The sequence below is a fragment of the Bufo gargarizans genome, chromosome 9, assembly GCF_014858855.1.
Source record: "Bufo gargarizans isolate SCDJY-AF-19 chromosome 9, ASM1485885v1, whole genome shotgun sequence".
Lineage (NCBI taxonomy): Eukaryota > Metazoa > Chordata > Amphibia > Anura > Bufonidae > Bufo > Bufo gargarizans.
The window spans coordinates 31,067,120-31,084,571 of record NC_058088.1 but is presented as its reverse complement, the minus strand read 5'-3'; the positions used below and the strand labels follow the sequence as shown (position 1 = coordinate 31,084,571).

Here is a 17,452-nt window from a genome sequence, read left to right as displayed (position 1 = left end):
CCATGAGGCAACCATCCAGGCCCTGAAGCCATGAGGCAACCATCCAGGCCCTGAAGCCATGAGGCAACCATCCAGGCCCTGAAGCCATGAGGCAACCATCCAGGCCCTGAAGCCATGAGGCAACCATCCAGGCCCTGAAGCCATGAGGCAACCATCCAGGCCCTGAAGCCATGAGGCAACCATCCAGGCCCTGAAGCCATGAGGCAGCCATCCAAGCCCTAAAGCCATGAGGCATCCATCCAGACACCGAAGCCATGAAGCAGTCATCCAGGCCCTGAAGTCGTGAGGCTGCCATCCAGGCCCCGAAGCCAGGCCATGAAGTCAAAGAGTATCAAACAGATTCGCACCAACCACACAACATAAATGTTCGATGTACAACCTAAGTTCAATCCATCATAAGGTGTTCCTTGTTTCACAGCCCAGAGGACGCATGTTCCCGTTTCCTCTGTCCGAAGGACAGGAAACCATGCTGAAGGAAGAAGTGGGTGTGCCCTTTTTAATTACTGGCTTCCTGTCCAACTGTGGGGGCGGAATCATCTCTCTATGGTGCTGTAAAGGGTGAAGGGTAAAAACTGCTTTTACAACATAAATGAAACAACCACATGTGACAGATGATGTACATTTATTTAGCACAGGAGGCATTTCATCAAATATAAATATATAAAATACACTTTTAATGGTTGAATTTTCTTAGATGTGCTCAATAGATGTTCTCCACTCTGGCAGTGCATACGAATGCGGAAAATGTAAGACATGCATTAAAATACAGAGGCTTCAGTACAAAAATCATTAAGCGACAACTGGAATATCCATTTAAGAGGGGTTCATTTTCAGCATAATGTCACCTTAAAAGTAAAACACAGTAACAAAAAAAATGCAGAAGGCTGGTTTCATTTTTTTTTTTTACAGATGATTGTAAGAAACTTTGTAATATATCTTATCCTTTTTCCACTTCCTCTTTAATTCACAGATTCGTCTTCCCGCTGTATGCTCACTGAAGAATCACATCACATAGAAGTAGTTAATTGATTGGATATGCTACAAATGTCTGGTGGTACCACAGTACCCTCACTAGACAGTAGGTACCTTAGACTTGGACGTTGTACATGTTTGCAACGCCAGCTCTTAACTAGGAAAGATGTACTGGGCACGCTGGTCCTCAAGAATAATGATGGTGGGTCCCAGTGGCCTTACCCCAATCAAAGTGACAAGGTATTGAATTTCCCATCGAGAAAGATGCAAGTATGACATCTGTATGCTTTTCTAAGGATGGTAGAAGAATTTTATAATATATTTTCTGCCTACATATGGTATACAAACACAATATATATATATTCTATATATACACAACACACATTATAAACACATTATACTGAATATTTGGTTAGACAATTTGTAATAAAACCTAGACAACATCGTCAGTTTCTCTTTGACTGGTCAATGTCACCAAACGCTGGACACATTTTCACAATATTTCGCCTCCCCTGCATTACCAGAGACACAATATAGGCACAAAGTAAAATCAAACAGTTTCCTAAAATTGTCTGGTTGGCACATTGCAGAGTTTCTTAAGACATCTCCACAACTTAGAACTGGTCAAGAAGAAGATGGTCAATGACACAGTTGTGCTTTCAAGGGTTGTGATCTTGATCAGTTCCTTAAGCAGAGAAGCCGAGGAGCACTGGGTCAGATCCCAGAGGCACGTTCAGTACAGGCTGGTCTTCTTCATTATTCTAAGAAACTCCTGCTCATTCACTTCCCCATCTCCATCCCTGTCAGCTTCATCGATCATCTCCTGGGAAAATGAAAGCAGATTACAAATGAAATCTTAAGAGTCTTACCGGTGTCACTTCTTCGACTACATTTCTGCCTTCTCTTCACTGTAGATACAAAAACATATTCTGAAAACAACTTTTAATGGATAGTCCAATATCAGTGACCTTTTACATTAGAAGGGATGGAGAACATGTGATTGTTAGGGGGTACTATACAGCATCCATTGCAATGAAAGGTTGATCTGCGTGAATACAAAGATTTGTCAGGACCTTCAGAGCGAGACCAGATCTTGCAGCACAGCTCATCTATAAACACCCATACACCCCTGCCTGGCCATATGCACAGGGGTTATCCTTTTTTATCTTCATAAAAGGCCAGGATCAATCCCTAAATTAAAAGGGGGGGGGTCATAGCACTTTGTGCCCAAATCTAGTTTAAAGGGCACTGGAGTTTAATATTAATATCATATTCTTAGGATAGGTCATCAGCATCTGATTGGTGGGAGTCCGACACCCGGCACCCCTTGCCGATCAGCTGTTTGATGAGGCTGCGGTGCTCACCTCTTCCTCGGCCAGTGATGTCATCATCATTCGCATGGCCTAGGTGCAGCTCAATCCCATCCAAGTTAATGACCCTGAACTGCAATACCAAACACAGCCACTATTTAACGGACAGCACTGTGCTTAGTAAGCTGTGCTGAGGCTGCAGCGCTCACAGAAGCACCACAGCTTCTTCAAACAGCTGACCGGTGGACCGCCACCAATCTAATATTGATGATCTATTCTGAGGATAAATCATCGATATTCTACTCCCAGAAAACCCCCAGGAAACAATACACTGTCCTCCTTCTCCTTGACCTGTCTTCTGCCTTTGACACTGTCGACCACTCCCTTCTGTTGCAAACTCTCTCATCTCTTGGCATCACTGACCTGGCCCTCTCCTGGATCACATCATACCTCACAGAACGGACGTTTAGCGTCTCCCACTCCCGCACCACCTCCTCGTCTCATGCCCTCTCTGTTGGTGTCCTGCAAGGCTCTGTCCTAGGACCCCTGCTCTTCTTTATCTACACTTTTGGCCTGGGACAGCGCATAGAGTCCCATGGCTTTCAGTATCACTCTTATGCTGACGACACACAGATCTACCACTCTGGTCCAGACATCACCACCTTACTATCAAGAATCCCACAATGTCTATCTTCTATATCATCCTTCTTCGCTTTTCGCTTTCTAAAACTTAACATGGATAAAACAGAATTCATCATCTTTCCCCCATCTTGCTCAACCCTCCCAACAGACCTATCTATCACGATCAATGCATACTCTCCCCGATCAACCAAGTCTGCTGCCTTGGAGTGACCTTGGATTCTGCCCTCTCCTTCAGACCTCACATCCAAGCCCTATCCACCACCTGCCGCCTCCAACTCAAAAACATCTCCCGCATCCGTGCTTTCCTTAACTTTGAATCTGCGAAAATGCTTGTACATGCCCTCATCATCTCCCGCCTAGACTACTACAACACTCTCCTCTGTGGCCTTCCATCTAGCACCCCTCCAATCTATCCTCAACTCTGCTGCCCGACTAATCCACCTCTCACCCTATTACTCCTCTGACTCTCCTCTCTGCCAATCCCTTCACTGGCCCCCCATTGCCCAGCGAATTCACTTCAAAGTACTAACAAATACATACAAAGCCGTCCATAACCTGTCCTCTCCCTACATCTCTGAGCTACTTTCCCGATACACCCCCACACGCACTCTCCGATCCTCACAAGACCTCCTTCTCTCCTCTCCTCTTATCGCCTCTTCCCACAATCGACTCCAAGATTTCTCCCGTGCATCCCCCATACTCTGGAACTCGCTACCCCAACATATCAGACTCTCACCTACAGTGGAATCCTTCAAAAGAAACCTGAAAGCCCACCTCTTCAGACAAGCCTACAACCAGTTTTATGATTAGTCTTGTTTATGATTAGTGCAACTGTCTGTATTATGTATGTATACCTCTTCTCATATGTACAGCGCTATGGAATGAATGGCGCTTTAATAATAATAATCCTTGGATGTCTCTGGCATAATTGTACAGATACACATCATATAATACTGTACTATCAACATGAATATAAGGTCTCTAGCATCATTAAAGTGGTTTTCCGGGAGTAGAATATAGATGAACTATCCTCAGGATTGCCCATCAAGATGTGATTGGTGGTGGTCCAACTCCAAACAGCTTGGTATTGGAGTCAAGCCTATTCACTTGAGCCTTAGGACTGACTTGCGCCTAGGCCATGTGACCGATGATGTCATGGGCACACCCATGTCAGAGGTCACACCGGTCATAGAGCGCCACAGGCTTTTCAAACAGCTGATTGGCGGGGTGCCAGAAGTCGAACCCCTACCAATCAGATAATGACAGATCCTGAAAATAGGTCATCAATATTTTATGCCTGGAGAACCCCTTTAAATGTCAGCCACGCTGGTCCTCGGGTAATTAAAAGAGATGGTTGAGGGCAAAAAATTATCTTAATAAGATTTTCCTCTACAAGCAATATTTCCCAACTATTCAAGGCATAAGTGATACATTTAAGATTGCTGATGGCCCCACGATCACTACTGAGCGAGTGGTAGCGGGAGACTTGGGATCCTAGTACGAGTGGTCATGGGGTCCCAGAAAACTGATATTTATCACTTATTCGGTTTACAGGAAAACTTCTTTAAAAATGACAGCTTACTGCAGTCTAGCCATCATATCTGCTTCTCAATATAACGGTGGAACACGGTCTTCTCACATCCAAAACCTGCACACTGGCGCCATCTACTGACTCAATTCACTTACTGTAACCAGGAAGCAGCACAAGATAACCTACACTGGCCCACATTAATTAAGACTTGTGTATATTCCTCCAGTCTTATTAGTAAAGGAGATGGCTGGTTTGATTTGTACAAACTGTATTAAAAAGTGTGTGCCCCTTAATAAATTTAGTGCATTTAGCTCTAAAAATCCGTCTACGCTCACGCCATAATCCGTGCCATCTTCAGGCTATTTTCTACATCTGTCTAGACCAGGGCTGGCCAACCTGCGGCTCTCCAGCTGTTGCAAAACTACAATTCCCACCTTGCCCTGCTGTAGGCTGATAGCTGTAGGTAGTCTGGGCATGCTGGGAGTTGTAGTTTTGCAACAGCTGGAGAGCCTCAGGTTGGCCACCCCTGGTCTAGACATACATGTCCTTAGAACACACACCCACTTTTCTCGCACATCATCATGTGTGACTTCTGTTGGTATGTTTTATGCCAAAAACTGGCATTACCTGCTTAGTAGATGGGGCTCATTGACCCTAGTAATGGGTATTCTAGTCGGCTGCCGATACCACTTCTATAATGCAAATTGTAACTCACCTGCATTGAACAAGACTCTGCAGGAAAGCAGTTTCAATTAAAGAAGCGTCATGGGGTGAGAGACTTGCTTAAAGGGGTGTACCAGCCTTTATAAAGTTTTGGCCGATCATCAGTTAAGGCCATGACTAGCTGACCGGCAGGGGTCCAACACCCCACAGCCCTGATGATCAGCTGTTTGGGCGTAGTTCCGTCTCCAAAAGTCATGCCGGAGCTACACCGCACAGCTAACCTCATAGGAGGAGGAAGCTCATTACTACAGTTCCCACTGACTTCAATGGAAGCAGCACTGTAGTAAGTGCTCCCTCCACTACAAGGTTGACAGAGCTGTGTAGTTCTGGTGACAGAGGGGCATGTCCAAGTAATATATAACCCAAAGGCGGTGACACCTTTGCAGGCAGGACATATCTGCCGCATAATAGCCCCACATATTCTCAGAACAAGTTAGGTTTGTAGAGAGAACATTGCTGTTGGAGACTCTATACCGAACTGAACTCCTGTCTCAAGAGAGACGTGGCCAGTGTTACTAGAGAACTGGTAATGGTGAAAAGCTGTTTGGGTTATTTCCTACCAGTCCTGCCTGAGTTATTTAGGGCTCCTGGATGCTGCAGAACCCTGCATGAAAATGATATATATATATATGGGTTTTGAACTAATGGTTGTCTGTGGGGGATCTGTGGATGATGCACTGTTATGGGGGGGATCTGTGGATGACACTGCTATATATGTGTCATCCACAGATCCCCTCCCATAACAGTGTCCCCCAATACACCGGGCCCCGCCGCTCACAGCAGTATTTCTAAACAGTAATCCTTAACCTCTTAATAACTTTAACTAAAGTTGTGCTCTCCCCTGTATCAGCACTTACTAACAAGCATCCGTAGCAGGCAAAGCGGCTGGCAACGTACTCCGCCTACTTCATTTATAAAGTGGGAGGAGCAGGCGCGCAACGTCAGCGAGTGACATAACATTGCCAGCCGCTCTGCCTGCTACGGATGCTTGTTAGTAAGTGCTGATACAGGGGAGAGCGCAACTTTAATTAAAGTTATTAAGAGGTTAAGGATTACTGTTTAGAAATACTGTTGTGAGCGGCGGGGCCCAGTGTAAGAGTACAGTGACTGCATCGGGCCCCGCCGCTAGTTCCCGGACTCCAGCCCCTCCTCCCTCCCCGCTGATACATCGCAGGTTGCGAAGCTGCAGCATCCCAGACTGAGATGTAAATGGCAGCATTCACCCCATAAGACGCAGGGGCATTTCCCCCCCACTTTTGGAGGGAAAAAACGTGCATCTTATGGGGCGAAAAATATGGTATATATATATATATATATATATATATATATATATATATACATACACACACCATATTTTCTGCTTTATAAGACACAATTTCCCCCCAAATGGCAGTGTATCTTACAGGGCGAATACTAATTATAGAAGCACTCACTAGTATGCAGAAGTCGCGGGGAGCGATGAGTGGTCTTCTCTGGGTGACACAATGTGCTGTGTCCTGACAGCGTACAGCGCCAGGATATAGTGCACTAAGACCTGAGGCTGTGCGACGTCATGTCACAGTGCAGAGCAGCAGGAACCGCGTGCTGGATCTCATGAGTGGCAGTGCCGTCCGTAGGATGTGTGATCTGAGGCCTGATGAAGATTGAGGGTCTAATCTGAGGTATGATGAAAAATATTTCTCTCTTATTTTCCTCCTCTAAAACCTAAGTGCGTCTTATGGGCCGGTGCGTCTTATAAAGAAAAAAAATGGTACGTTTTTGATTAATTTCTAACTTCTAGGTTTACATTACTAATTGATCTATTTAACTGGTCAGAGACCTGCAGCTCCTCATCTGTGAGATTTTCACCAAGCTCTTTTGCTACTCGTTTCAGATTCTTGAAAGATATTTTTCCCGTTTCGTCGTCATCAAATAACCGGAAAGCCTTCATGATTTCTTCTTTGGAATCTTTTTCAGCCTAGAAAAAGAACAAATACATTTTGGTCAACCCTTATGAATCATTCAACTATAGGAGAAATACAGGAGAATGGAATGAGAAAACCCAGACACTGCAGTCTAGGCATCATCCTAGGTAACATAAGGAACTGGAGAACATATGGTCATCACCGCGGGTCTGGCCACTGTCTGGTGTCTGAAAAAAGTTGGAAAGCCCTTTAATGGTTATTTGTCTGTCTTCAGTACCGGTTATGCAGCCTGTGATTTCAGCAAATGATGATAATTTTTTGTATAATAAAAAAAAAAAATATTACTCATTTTGAATGACCATGGACAGCAAGCTGAGATCTTGAAAACTTTAAAGGGAGTCTTTCACCTAATCTGAGCGTTTTAGACCGCTCAGATCAGGTTATAGACTCTTTAACCCTCATTACGATCATACCTTTCTCTTATGTGTCCCTCACCCAGATAATGAAAATAACACTTTTTAAACTTATGCAAATTACCTTCTGAAGGTGCCCAGGGGCGGCGTTACTGGGCGATGTGCCCAGAAAAACACACCTCCAGCCGACGGACGTCACGAGCGGCACCAGAGGACGGCGGGCTGGGAACTGGCCCGCACCTGCGCACTGCTCTGCCCATTATGGGCAGAGGAACATCCTTTCATATTGCGCATGCGCCGGCCAGCTGTCTTTGCATGCGCAATATGAAAAGCTGTTCATATGCCCATAATGGGCAGAGCAGTGCGCAGGTGCAGGGCCAGTTCCCAGCCCGCCGTCCTCTGGTACCGCTCGTGACGTCCGCCGGCTGGAGGTGTGTTTTTCTGGGCACATCGCCCAGTAACGCCGCCCCTGGGCACCTTCAGAAGGTAATTTGCATAAGTTTAAAAAGTGTTATTTTCATTATCTGGGTGAGGGACACATAAGAGAAAGGTATGATCGTAATGAGGGTTAAAGAGTCTATAACCTGATCTGAGCGGTATAAAACGCTCAGATTAGGTGAAAGACTCCCTTTAAGGAATTCATACAGGAAGTAAATGAGAGAACGTTTACTTTATATTGCTGAAACTGGAATACTCCTATAATATTTGACCTCAAACATCTTCTCTGCTAGGGGAATCCTGTCATTTCAACGACTTTTCAGAATAAGCTGCCATGCGTGAACACGGGGAATAACTGTATCTGACCATTGTATAGATGTTTTCACCAGTTTCCCCCTATGTAGCCTCCATTAGTAATTGTCAGTTATCTCTGATTTCAGCTCCAGAGTGAGTGTGGACTAGCTACTCTCTTGTCTCCCATACAGAAGTAGCGAACCAGCTCCATCTCTCTACCACATGCCCTCAGCGGCAGCGATATGGAGAACATTATAGAACAGTACTGAGTAGTGTAGATGGGAATCAAGCTCTAGGGTGAGATGAAATGCTTACTAGAACTAGCAGCCACATCTGTCTGTGTCTCTCTGCCTCTCTCACTCTGCAGCTTCTCCCTCTTTCCACAGACTTTTATGGGCAGCATGTAGGCTGCTAATGCATATGATCACTGCATCCCCCAAGCAGATTTTAGCAGTGAGTTAAGACTGTATGATCAGTGTGGGGGGGATGGCGATAAGAAGTGGAGAAGGAAACATTTCTTTTGTACGATTAATGTATGCAAAGTTTGCTGAAAGCATAGTGACCATTTAAGGGTACTTTCCCACTAGCGGCAGGACAGAGCCGACAGCCCGTTCACCCTGTCGGATCCGTCCTGCCGCTATTTCATCGTGCCGCTGGACCCGTTGACTATAATGGCACTCCAGCGGCGGTGAAAAGCGTGGTGAGAGGCCTCCGGACTAAAAATTCGGACATGCAGTACTTTTAGTCCGGCGGCCTCTCGCCGTGCACTGCTGTGCTGCGCTGTAGCTCCGCCCCGTCCCCATTATAGTCAATGGGGACGGAGCGGCGGTCCAACGGATCCGAAAGGGTGAACAGCCTGTCGGATCCGTCCTGCCGCTAGTGTGAAAGTAGCATAAAACACATTGTTGGGATAATTGATAATAACTGAAGACTGGAATTGAGAATCACTATCCTATATAATACAGTCATATGAAGACAAGTCATCTGAGAAGTCAAGTTGGGCCTTTATCACGGTGGAAGTCTCTCTATGCAAGATCCGCAGGAGCCTTCCATGCACTTACCATCTTCTGCGTCATTGCTGAAAGAAAGTCAGTGAAGCTGATTTTTCCTGTTCCCTCTTTATCAATATCTGAAATCATCTTCTTAATTTCCTCCTTCTTGGGCTCAAACCCTAGCGCTCTCATGGCAACCTGCAAAAGGAAATAACATTAGAATATAAGTAATTCATTAAAGGGGTTTTCCCCATCTCAGACAATGGGGGCATATTGTCTGATAGGCGCTTAAACGCAGCCAAAAACGAAGCCGGCAAAGTGGTGGCTGCAAGGTGGCCACCACCAAGCGTTGGCCCACTGAAAATAGCCGAGAATAGCGGGAATTCCCATAGAAATGAATGGGAGAGCTCCGCTCCTGCACGGTCACCACTTCCATTTACTTTTATGGGGGCGATGTAGCCGAGCCGGCTGCGTTTACGAGATAGCTGCAGGGTGGGATCCGCACCTATCAAACAGCGGGGGCATATCCTAGTGATATGTCCCCATTGTCTGAGATGGAAAAAGCCCTTTAAGCAAATACAAACATACAATATAGCCTACAAAAAAAGCAATTTTCACAACGGAATGGCAAGTCTTTATATAAAATAATAGGCTGCATTTTACAAAGTATACAACTTTTGACCTATTTATGACACTGGTGCACAACCTGCTATATGGAAAATTTCTGCCACCAGTATTTAGATTAGGGCATTTGCGTAATGGACAACCGAGAGGTATCAGAGGCCGAGAGTCTTAGTGCAGACACTACAAAGATGTCATAATCTGGTAACAGGGTCCTGTGTAAAATGACGTGATTACAGCAGTCACAAGGGTTCTGTGTACACGCGTTATAACATCGTCACCTTCAGCTCCTTTACGTCTATGGTTCCACTTCCATCAGTATCGAAAAGATCGAAGGCCTCTCTGATCTCCTGCTTCTGCTCCTCAGTGAGCTCAGGCTTTGGACAGGCTTTTTTCCTCTGAGTGGCGGATCCTAATGACGACTTCTTGTAGTTAGATGCCTAAAAGGATCAGATGAAAAAGAAAGATAAAGGGTTTGTCTCACTTCAGTAAGTGGCATGTATCATGTAGAGAAAGTTAATACAAGGCACTTACTAATGTATTGCGATTGTCCATATTGCTTCCTCTTCTGGCTTGATTCATTTCTCCATCACATTATACACTGCTCGTTTCCATAGTTACGACCACCCAGCGGTGGCCGTGCTTCCACACTATAAGAGAAAATACCAACCTCTCTGGTGGCTGGGACCATGGGAGTGCGCATAGTCCAGCACTTTTACCTATGGATTGCAGGGTGCTCATAACCACAAGCAGTGTATAATGTGATGGAAAAATGAATCCAGCCAGCAATGGAGGCAATATGGACAATCACAATACATTAGTAAGTGCCTTGTATTCACTTGCTCTACATGATAAATGCCATTTGCTGAAGTGAGACATCCCCTTTAAGGTGGATTTACACTGTGCAATAATCAGGCAGAACTCTGCCCAACCCCTGATGAAGCCGGGTTACTGGGGATACATGTCGGGGGGGGGGGGGGGGGGCAGATGCAGCTTTTAAATGTGTGTTTGTCCATTCCAATGTAGTCAGCAAGCTAAAAATGTCAGCTAGGTAATCAGTAATTACAATCTAGTGATAGCGCTTTTGCACTTTAGCCGCAGCACTAGCCAGTGAGCCAATTGTCAAATAGTCAGCTAGTTTAGCTAGCGAACGTGTATTTCAGCCAGTGCACTAGCTGGTAAGCCAAATGCAGCATTGCCAGTCAGTCAGTATAGGTAGTGGTTATGTAAGGGATGTGTGCGGTGTGACTATGTGTGAATGAATCCGCGTCTGACAGCTATTGACATAGTGTCAGATAATCTCTCAACGCTGTGACAGCATCTGTAGGTCAGTGAAGTAACTGATTGGAAATCCTACAACTGGTAGTTCCCAAAATAAGGGCACACTAACTCTGCCGTGCACCTTTGGCATAGAAATGTCAGTGACAGTATGTAAATAACCAAGTATCTGACAACTACTGACACAGAGTCAGATAAGTTCTCAACGTTGTCAGAGGACGTGTACATCAGTCAAGTAACTTGATTACAACCTATCAATAGGTAGCTCTCAAAATGGCTACTTTCCCACTCGCGTGGACGGATCCGTTCAGATAATATAACCGTCTGCATCCGTTCAGAACGGATCCGTTTGTATTATCTGTAACATAGCCAAGACGTCTGATTAAACTGAGCCAAACGGATCCATCCTGGCACACAATGTAAGTCAATGGAGGACGGATCGTTTTCTATTGTGCCAGATTGTGTCAGTGAAAACGGATCCGTCCCCACTGACTTACATTGTGTGCCAGGACGGATCAGTTTGGCTCAGTTTCATCAGACGGACACCAAAACGCTGCAAGCAGCAGTGTCCGCCTCCAAAGCGGAATGGAGACGGATCGGAGGCAAACTGATGCATTCGGAGCGGATCCTTTTCCATTCAGAATGCATTAGAATGCAAACTGATCCGTTTTGGACCGCTTGTGAGAACCCTGAACGGATCTCACCAACGGAAAGCCAAAACGTGAGTGTGAAAGTAGACTAAGGGCACACAGACCCAGCCACGTATCTAGGGCATGTGAATGTCAGCAAATTAACTGACGTTCAATCACAGGTCTGACAGCTACTGATAAAGCGTCAGATCAAAATACATGCCTTTTTACTGAGTCGGTGGTCATTGAAATAAAGGACTCACTGGTGCTAAGGAGTGAGAGGAGATTGTGCACATCTCCACCGCCCGCTCAGGAGACATCCGTGTACACAAAGGAGTGCCAAAGTTTCTAACCTGTGTGTTGGCTCACAGCCATTTTAATTACTCAATCAAAAGTGAAGTTTTAATTGATTTACTACCTGGGTCAAGTTAGGTTATGAGCCGTTTAGGTTTCAGAATATTTTGTAGGTGATGTGATGTACCTGTACCCAGGTATTGGTCCCTCTTGAGATTATAAGAAACAAACGTAAAGGTGCAGTTGATCAAAATGCCCGTTCATCGGGTGAAACTGAAGTCCTCGAGGAACCTAAATGATTGTATCCGGGCAGCAGACTGTGCTGTGGGCTTCCAGAAACAATGCAGCTGCCTGAGGACGAGAGGTCACTCATCCTCATACTGTGGAGGGGATCGCTGCATGTAAAAGCAACGCTTTACCTCCACTAAACGTGAAGATGATGGTCAGGAAGGAAAGCTTCCTGCCCAACAATCTGCTGCTCCTCGGTAGGTGTAAATGCAGCTTTAGTTACTCACTAGTGAAACTCTGAGCTACATCCTAAGAAAAGAAAAACAAGGGAGAGAAAGTAACACTGTCACTATAGACCAGGGGTGGCCAACCTGTGGCTCTTGAGCCACACGTGGCTCTTTGCTTCAAGTGAGGCTCTAGCTGTGAATCCAGGAAGCACAGCTCAGACGGCTCACTCTCCACCCCATGCTCAGATCTCTTTTCCTAATCCGGCACTGTTACTCCTTTGCAGCTCCAGCTCACATTTCACTACGTCCTGATGCACACCGTGTGCGAACATAGTACGGAGACTCGCACTATGACCTGACGTTGTGCTCATCAGGTCACAGAGAGCGTGTCAGACCTGCAGAATAGCAGGTGCTCGAGCAGGAGCCCAGTGCCTGATCAGGAGAGGGAAGAGATTTTTTTAAAATTATAGAACTGAGCATGGGGGGTCTGATCTGAGCATGAGGGGGGTCCTGATCTGAGCATGAGTGGAAAGATCTGAGCATGAGGGTGCAGATTTGAGCATGAGGGTGCAGATTTGAGCATGAGGGTGCAGATTTGAGCATGAGGGTGCAGATTTGAGCATGAGGGTGCAGATTTGAGCATGAGGGGGGCAGATCTGAGCAAGGGGGTCTTGTTTGAGCATGGGTTGGTCAGGTCTGAGCATGGGGGTCATATCTGAGCATAGGGGAGGGAGATCTGAGCACTGAGAGTCTGACACTGGGAGTCTGATTTTTGTCAGACCTCAGATCAGATGAAAAATCTTTTTTTTTCTCTTATTTTTCTTTGTTAAAACCTAGGCGCCTCTTGTAGGGCGAAAAATACGGGACTCGTGTGTAAATGTATAGCTTGTGGCTCCTGGTACTCCTAAGTTTCTTTTTTTGGCTCTTTGTGTATGTAAGGTTGGCCACCCCTGCTATAGACCATGTAAAAGAAAATAACAATCCACTTCCTTCACCATTTCTGATAATCCGGCACTTGCATCCAGCATGGAACTACAACACGAGATTAGAAGACTGAGCAGATTGAGTTTTACTTGATGTGCCCTAAAGTAAGTTCACCCTACTTACATCTCCACACTATCCCGCAGCATCAGTGTACTGGTTAGTGGGGGGAGTTTGGGGTAGTGATCGGTAAGTAGGGATGAGCGAACTTGTGTTTGAAGTTCCGCGTGCAAAGTTCCAGAACTTGAACTTTGCACACCAAACTTAAAACACAAGTTTACTCATCCCCATCGGTAAGTCTACTATGCTGTGTATATATATATATATTACCATGGATCATTAGATGATGAAATGTTCTATGCTACATAATTGGCCAACTGCCACAACTATGGATTGAATACGAGCCCTATTTATTAACACTTTTTATCTCTTTTATTAGTTACTATTTATATATTTTCATACATTTAGTATTTGTTGTCACATTTGTGTTATTATTTACTAAACACATAGGGCCAGATTTATCACGACTCTGACAGCTCACTCCACTTTCTCATATGGCTAAAGTCAGTTTTAGCCAAGTCAGATTTATGATCGGCCCTTTAAGACTGTAATAAATGTGGTTTGACCGTAGCAGTTTATCCGTCAGTAAGCAGCTTTACAAAAGTCGCACATCTTTACGAAAAAGTCGCACGTTTTTATGAAAAAGTCACATGTTCTATTAAAAAGTCTCATAAGATAAGCATGGTCCTCACTGGAGTGAAATTGAGACTTTTTTGCGACTTTTTAAATAGTCCCAATAGTAAATCTGTCTAGAGATTCATTTACATAAGAAAACAGGCCCACTTTCAGAAAACTGGCGAGCATAGTGCAGAGCAGAAAAAAGTCGCAAATTTGTGCGCAGTTTTAGCGTTTGCGCATTTTTTTGGGACTTTTTCACTCCGATATTCTGACCTGAGCTAATGATAAATCTGGGCCTTTATCTTTGCAACCCAGGACCTACAACCTAGACAATATTTGGTTAGCCAATCACAATGTGGCTTCATTCGCCCTTCTGCAAGTGCAAACAAATATCAGGGGGTTGGTCCAAAACACAAAGGGCGAGATTTATCAAGACCGGCACTGTCAGAAATTAAGCACTTCCTTCAGCAGTTTGTGCGCCTGAACAGAAATCTAGGGCAGCTCTGACAAGAAAACTGGCAAAAATTAAGATAAATGTGTCGCAGCAGCTGGTCACGTCCCCGTCTCGCCCTTGCCATGTCCCCTTTCTTCTATCGCTCACTGGTCCAGTTCTGATGCTTACGTGCCAATAGCGGCAATGAAGAGGGGTCGTCCCAGGCCCTCTGTATGGTAGACATCTTTCTACCACTGTCACCGTTTTTTTTTTTTTTAGATTGATGGCTTAGCCTCAGGATAGTCCATCAATACCTGATCAGTGGGGGTGTAACAACTGCTCGGCTCATTGTGCAGCAGATAAATCTGCTTGCTGCAGCACTGCTCCCACTGACATGAATCGGAGCAGTGCTGCTGTAACAATTTCTGTCCACTACACAATGGTGGGCGCCGTATCAGCTCCTAATCGGGGGGATGCAGGGCGTCAGACCCCCAGCAGTCAGATACTGATGACCTATCCTGAGGATATACAAGTACTGGACAATCCCTTAAAGTCGCTCAGATCCTTAGGCTTGCTCATTTTCCTGCTTCCCACACATCAACTTCAGGAATTGACTTTTTTTTTTTTTTTTCCTATGTATCCAATGTCTTTACAGCTGTCCTTGCCATAAGACAAGCTGTGGGTCCATGGTGTCACCCCAGCATGTCTGACTAGGAGATGCGACAGTCACAGCCTATATCCGACCATTAGGACCACTCACCATAGCGGGCTGCAGCACTACAGAACCAGTACCTCTCCTGCTACACGGCCCAACCGCCTGCTCCAATCATTAGCACGGGACACAGAATTACGACCCATTGGCCTGCTGTCACCAGCTCAACCAATCGGAAACAAGATTGCTGAGGGTCAGAGCGAGGCTTGACACGCGCACCGTTTCCCGACGCAGAGTGAGTGACGTAACGCGCTGGTTGCCATGGGAGATGCTATTATCGTTTTCTATTGGTTGACTGGGTGTTAGTTTAACCAATTAGGTGTAGGCATGTGAGCTCTGCTGATTCTCAGCCCACTGCCAGGCATGTTATCTGCATGCTGCAGCCGGTGGACGGGCTGATCTGCAGACAGGGGAGAGGGCTGAGCACAGAGGCTGGTAATTATTAGTAGTATCTTCTATATTATACAGACCTTATGAGAGGAATTCAGGATTGTGTCCTATTGGTTTATGTGGCGACATTCAGGACCATAGAAACAAAGACTGTATCCCAGGAGATCCATGCTGGCAGCCCATGTCATCAGTGGGGACCTGCTTAAAGGAATGGCAGAGTGGAAGGCCCATAGACTTTAACAGGAAAGTGGAAGGCCCATAGACTTTAACAGGAAAGTGGAATGCCCATAGAGAATAATGGGAATGTAATATTTGAATTAGAGACAAATCCATTTGACATATCTAATAATTATTTAGCAGGCTTACTCCAAGTTCAGTGGGATTATTTAATGTTCAGATTATGTGGAATTATCACAGTTTTCTGCAGAATGACGAGGGTGAATGACACAAAGGAATGCCCATAGACTATAATGGGAAGTAAACTCTGAGCTCATTTGCAGGTAAATCTGTGTTATGTAGGACATTAACCTTTACCGCAAGTGTTCCCTGGGTAGAGTAGCATATTGTAAAATGAAAATTACCTTGGATTATAACCGTTTTCTATAGAATGCAAAGGTGATAATGGGAAGTAAAACGTGACTTGGTGCCTGAACTATTCAACATATCAAATAAATCTGTAGCAGATTTAGGCTAAATGCACACAATCAGAATTGTGTGCGGTTATAAGGGAAAATAATAGCATTCTTAATACAGAATGCAAAGTACAATAGCGCTGGAGGGGTTAAAAAAAATGTAAACTTTTTTTTAACTCGCCTTAATCCACTTGCTCGCGCAGCCGGCATCTCTATTGTCTTCTTGTTTGCTGTGTACAGGAAAAGGACCTGTGGTGACGTCACTCCGGTTTTCACATGGTCCATCACATGATCCATCACCATGGTAAAAGATCATGTGATGACCGGAGTGATGTCACCACAGGTCCTTTTCCTGTACACAGAAAAGATGAAGACAGAAGAGAAGTCGGGCTGCGCGAGCAAGTGGATTAAGGTGAGTTAAAAAAAATTTTAACCCCTCCAGCGCTATTGTACTATGCATTCAGTATGCTATTATTTTCCCTTATAACCATGTTATAAGGGAAAATAATACAATCTACACAACCCCGACCCCAAACCCGAACTTCTGTGAAGAAGTTCGGGTTTGGGTACCAAACATGACGATTTTTCTCACGCGCGTGCAAAACACATTACAATGTTTTGCACTCGTGCTGAAAAATCGTGCATGTTCCCGCAACGCACCCGCACCTTTTCCCGCAACACCCGTGTAAAACCAGCCTTAATCTTCAAATTCAGTGGGATTATTTAAAATTTAGATTAAGTGGGATTATCATGTTAATGTCCTACATAACACAGGTTTTACCTGCAAATGAGCTCAGAGTTTACTTCCCATTATAGTCTATAGTCATTCCTTTGTGTCATTCTGCAGAAAAAGGTAATAATAATTCCACTTAATCTGAACATTAAATAATCCCACTGAACTTGGAGAGTAAGCCTGCTAAATAATTATTAGATATGTCAAATGGTTTTGTCTCTATTCAAATATTACATTTCCATTATTCTCTATGGCCATTCCACTTTCCTGTTAAAGTCTATAAGCCTTCCACTCTGTCATTCCTTTTAGTAGGTCCCCATCAGTGTCTGATCAGTTGGGTCCAAATCATAGAATGAAGCGCGGTGCTCGGCATCTGTTAGGTTTTTTATTTTATTAT

At 44.9% G+C, this 17,452-nt stretch overlaps 2 protein-coding genes across 2 annotated transcripts in view; one reads left to right on the top strand and one right to left on the bottom strand.

Annotated features, from left to right (window-relative positions):
- Positions 1–605: 605 nt before the first annotated feature.
- On the bottom strand, positions 606–15,469 carry CETN2 (centrin 2). The gene is made up of 5 exons (XM_044305883.1): positions 15,349–15,469; positions 10,122–10,280; positions 9,289–9,417; positions 6,998–7,135; positions 606–1,795 (listed from the first exon to the last, which is right to left on the bottom strand). The coding sequence occupies exons 1-5, from the start codon at positions 15,349–15,351 to the stop codon at positions 1,706–1,708; spliced, it is 519 nt and encodes a 172-aa protein (XP_044161818.1). The 5' UTR covers positions 15,352–15,469; the 3' UTR covers positions 606–1,705.
- Positions 15,470–15,629: 160 nt separating this feature from the next.
- The window catches only part of NSDHL (NAD(P) dependent steroid dehydrogenase-like), a 34,707-nt gene continuing 32,884 nt past the window's right edge, over positions 15,630–17,452 (top strand). Inside the window, exon 1 of the mRNA XM_044306236.1 lies at positions 15,630–15,735. The gene's annotated coding sequence lies outside the window, so the exon portion shown is untranslated. The remainder of the gene's footprint in view (positions 15,736–17,452) is intronic.

What these genes read in the sequence shown, in the direction of transcription:
- CETN2 (XM_044305883.1), bottom strand. An exon ending in CAGCAATGACGCAGAAGATG is followed by an intron (nt 7,136 to 9,288) that starts GTAAGTGCATGG and finishes TTCTTTTTCTAG; the next exon opens with GCTGAAAAAGATTCCAAAGA. An exon ending in TCACAGATGAGGAGCTGCAG is followed by an intron (nt 1,796 to 6,997) that starts GTCTCTGACCAG and finishes TCATTTTCCCAG; the next exon opens with GAGATGATCGATGAAGCTGA.